We start from the raw sequence: 3,808 nt of genomic DNA, 5'->3' as shown, positions 1-3,808 counted from the left end.
TGATCAGTGTTGCCTTTTATGTTTTACATGCAGTTTGTTTGTCTATAATTTTTCTCCTTCAACATGCATACTCTAACTCAGAGCACCTCCAATGGCAATAAAAACCCTCCCCATATGGACTCTCTCTCCTCAAATGGGGCTCCACATGAGTGGGGTTGGTTCCCCATTTAATGAGGATGCTCAAGTTTTAGGGGAGGTGCCCAAATGAAGAACTAATGGGGAGGTTACACCTGGCGGGAGAGAGAGCACAAAAATTTTTACAAGCTGCCAAAAATCGGACCAGCTGGAAAATTGAACGTTACACTGACGCGCGGAGAGAGAGAAAAGAAAAAGGGGACAGCTGGCGTGTCCAGCCTGACGCGCGCCCAAAGGCCAACCACTTGCTGCCAAATGTCAACTTCACAATTAAAAGCAACGGTTATTTTTTAAAATAGCCGTTGCATAATTTTGCCATTTTAAAAAAAATCTGCTAATTAAAAAAAAAAAAATTATACCAACGTTCATATTTTTAATTGTCTATAAATAGAGACCAATTTTGCCATATTTTAGATACATTCAAATTTCTCTACCTTTTCCAATCTTTAATTTCTCTAATTTTTCTCATCTTAATTATATATTTTATTCCTCTACTCTTTAAATACTTCCAAACAAATTATCCATAATTATGAATCCTAATAATTCTAATTATGGAAATAGGCCTCAAAGAACCCCAAATTATCAATTTAATCTCAACCACCCACAAAATCCAAATTTCCCACAAAATTCTAACTCCCCACAAAATTCTAATTTCCAATGTAATCCAAATTTCCAACAAAATTCAAATTCCCCACAAAATCCAAATTTCCATCAAAATTTCGAACAAAACCCAAATCGTCAAAATACTAATATTGCTTTTGATCCAAATATGCTCAATAACCCTCAAATCCAAGCCTTATTCCAAGCATTTGTACTCCAAAGTCAACAACCTTCTAATTTCGAAACCCGCCCCATACTCCGGTGAATCTCTCATCTCCAATGTCTCAATATATGGATCAAAATCCTACAACTCCAGGGGGAGACGGGAGCAATAACCGAATACCGATTGGAGATTATTACCAAACTCAACAACTCGGAGACGATGATGATGCTTATGATGATGATGATGAAGATGAAGCGGACCAAGGTGGAAAAGGTAAAAATAAGATACTAAAAGAAAGGTGGGGACATGATGAGGATATAGCATTGGTCTCCGGATACCTTAATTGTGGTGGTGATCCATTAGTGGGAACAGATCAGTCAAAGGCAAAGCTTTGGATAGAAATCAAGCGCATCTACGATGTTGAAGTGGTAAAAAAACCATCACTCATCCACCCAAGGACCATGAAGTCAATTAAAGCGCACTGGAGAACCATCAACCGACTCGTGACTTTGTGGGTATCGCAACTCGGTGAAGCCGAGCGAATGAAATCAAGTGGAATGGCTATTACGGATGTAGAGGCTAAAGCTCATGAACTATACCAACAAAAACAAAATAATAAAGCTTTCAAATTGTACCATTGTTGGATGGGAATGAGACACCTTTCAAGATGGCAACCCGGATACGATTCAACTGTTGTGAGTCAATCAAGTTCAAAAAGGTCAAGTGATGAAGTTGTATCAGTTCGCCCGGATGGTCAGAAGGCTAAGGCACAAAGAAAGATGAAAGGAGTAGCTACAAGTTTAGATGATTTCAACAACACTTTAAGTGAAATGCAAGGTGAACGAATTACAATAAGGAAAAATATAGAAGAAATGATGGATTACCAAAAGCAGCGAGATGAAAAGAAAATGAGGTTCAAGATGTATCAATTGTTGATGACCAAACCATCTCTTGATGCGGTTGAGTTCGAATACTATGAGAAGCTAAGAGAAGAGTTTATGAAGTAGTTTAGTTATAAGGTTGTTTTATTTAGTATCCTTAATTCTTTCGTAATTCTAGTATTTACTATCCTAGTTTGTATTGTTTTAATATTTTTATCTATTGAGAATCTTATCTTCTGAAAAGTGGATTACAATCTTATCTATTGAGAATCTTATCTTCTGAAAAGTGGATTACAATCTTATCTTTTGAAAATCTTTTTTTTGGGATTGTGTAGTCCTTTCTTATCTTCAGAGATTGCACTCTTATCATCAAATGTCTATAAAAGATGAATTGGTTGAATGATAACATCACACCATAACACCATCCTTCTTTCTACAAAAAATATCATTCTTCTTCCTTCAAACCACTTCATTCTTCTTCTCTTCTTGCAACAAAAGGAAACATGAACTTGGATTACAATTCTTCAAGTTCAAGTGATGACCAGTTTGATGATATGGTCAATAACATGATTTTATACAACGCGTATCTTGAAGAACAAGAAGACTACGTAATTCAACAAGCTGTTCAAACAATTGTCGCTCCAATCATAGAAGCCACTCAAAGAACATCTCCCAAAAAAAAAAAATTATTATTCCAAGAGACCGTGCTGATGCAAATCAAAGGTTAATGAACGATTACTTTGTTGATCGTCCTCTATATACCGAAGACATGTTCCGACGCAGATTTCGTATGCGTCGTCCTCTTTTCTTTCGAATTATGAACGCAGTCGCTGCGAAAGACAAATTTTTTCAACAACTACCAGACGCAACTGGGAAGCTAGGTGCATCCATTCATCAGAAATGCACAGCAGCATTGAGGTGTCTAGCATATGGATCAGCATCTGACGCAGTCGACGAGTACATCAAAATTGCTGAATCAACAGCAAAGGAGTGCCTTGTGCACTTTGTGCAAGGAATTCGAAAAGTTTTTACGACCGAGTACTTAAGGAGGCCTACAGTAACCGACTTGCAACGCCTCTTACGTGACGGGGAAAGGCGGGGTTTTCCTGGAATGATGGGCAGCATAGATTGCATGCATTGGCAATGGAAAAATTCCCACGAGCATGGAAAGGGTTGTATCAAGGTAGGTCCAAATCTGCAACGGTAATTCTAGAAGCCGTGGCCTCCGGAGACTTGTGGATATGGCATGCATTTTTCGGAACACCGGGAACTTGCAATGATATCAATGTATTGGCACGCTCTCCGGTGTTTGATGATCTTTATCAAGGAAGAGCTCCTGAGGTCACATTTAATGTGAATGGTAATACCTATAATAGGGGATATTACCTAACAGATGGGATCTACCCTAAATGGGCAGTGTTCATGCCAGCAATTCGACTCCCACTATCTCCCGTCGATGAGTTGTTCACCAAACGTCAAGAATCAGGTTCGGAAAGACGTCGAACGTGCGTTTGGGGTTTTACAAGCACGCTTTGCAATAATACAAAGGCCATCATCATTTGGGATGAACACTTAATGTGGGAAATAATGCTGGCGTGTATCATTCTTCACAATATGATTGTCGAGGATGAACGGGATACATATCTAAATTATCAAGACGCATCAGACTTCGAGCAAGAAAATGCCTCGATTGCTAGTACTTCGTCTAGCCATAGGCTTGAAACATTCTCTGTTCAACTGGTCGCTACAATGATATAGGGATGCAACAATATTTGCAAAATAGAGCTGATGCGTGGGATAGAGATGTTCACAACTCCTTACAAAAGGACTTGGCTCAACACATTTGGCACAATTGTCGCCAATCAACCAATGATGAGTGAATTATTGTTTGTAATATTAAGTGTAGCCATTGTTGTAAGAAATCTCAATTAAGTAGCTTAATTAAAAGATGAGCATAAATTAACGATTTATCGTTTTAATAGCGTGATTACCAATTTACATAGCGTAATTAGCAACTACCGAATTTAAT

General features: G+C 38.3%; 1 protein-coding gene across 1 annotated transcript; it reads left to right on the top strand.

The window, feature by feature from the left end:
- Positions 1-2,922: 2,922 nt before the first annotated feature.
- Positions 2,923-3,537, top strand: LOC104889982 (uncharacterized). Its single transcript, XM_048637381.2, has one exon. The coding sequence runs from the start codon at positions 2,923-2,925 to the stop codon at positions 3,535-3,537; it is 615 nt and encodes a 204-aa protein (XP_048493338.2).
- Positions 3,538-3,808: the final 271 nt, after the last annotated feature.

The sequence above is a fragment of the Beta vulgaris genome, chromosome 9, assembly GCF_026745355.1.
Source record: "Beta vulgaris subsp. vulgaris cultivar EL10 chromosome 9, EL10.2, whole genome shotgun sequence".
Lineage (NCBI taxonomy): Eukaryota > Viridiplantae > Streptophyta > Magnoliopsida > Caryophyllales > Amaranthaceae > Beta > Beta vulgaris.
This window is presented reverse-complemented; position numbering and strand designations above follow the sequence as displayed.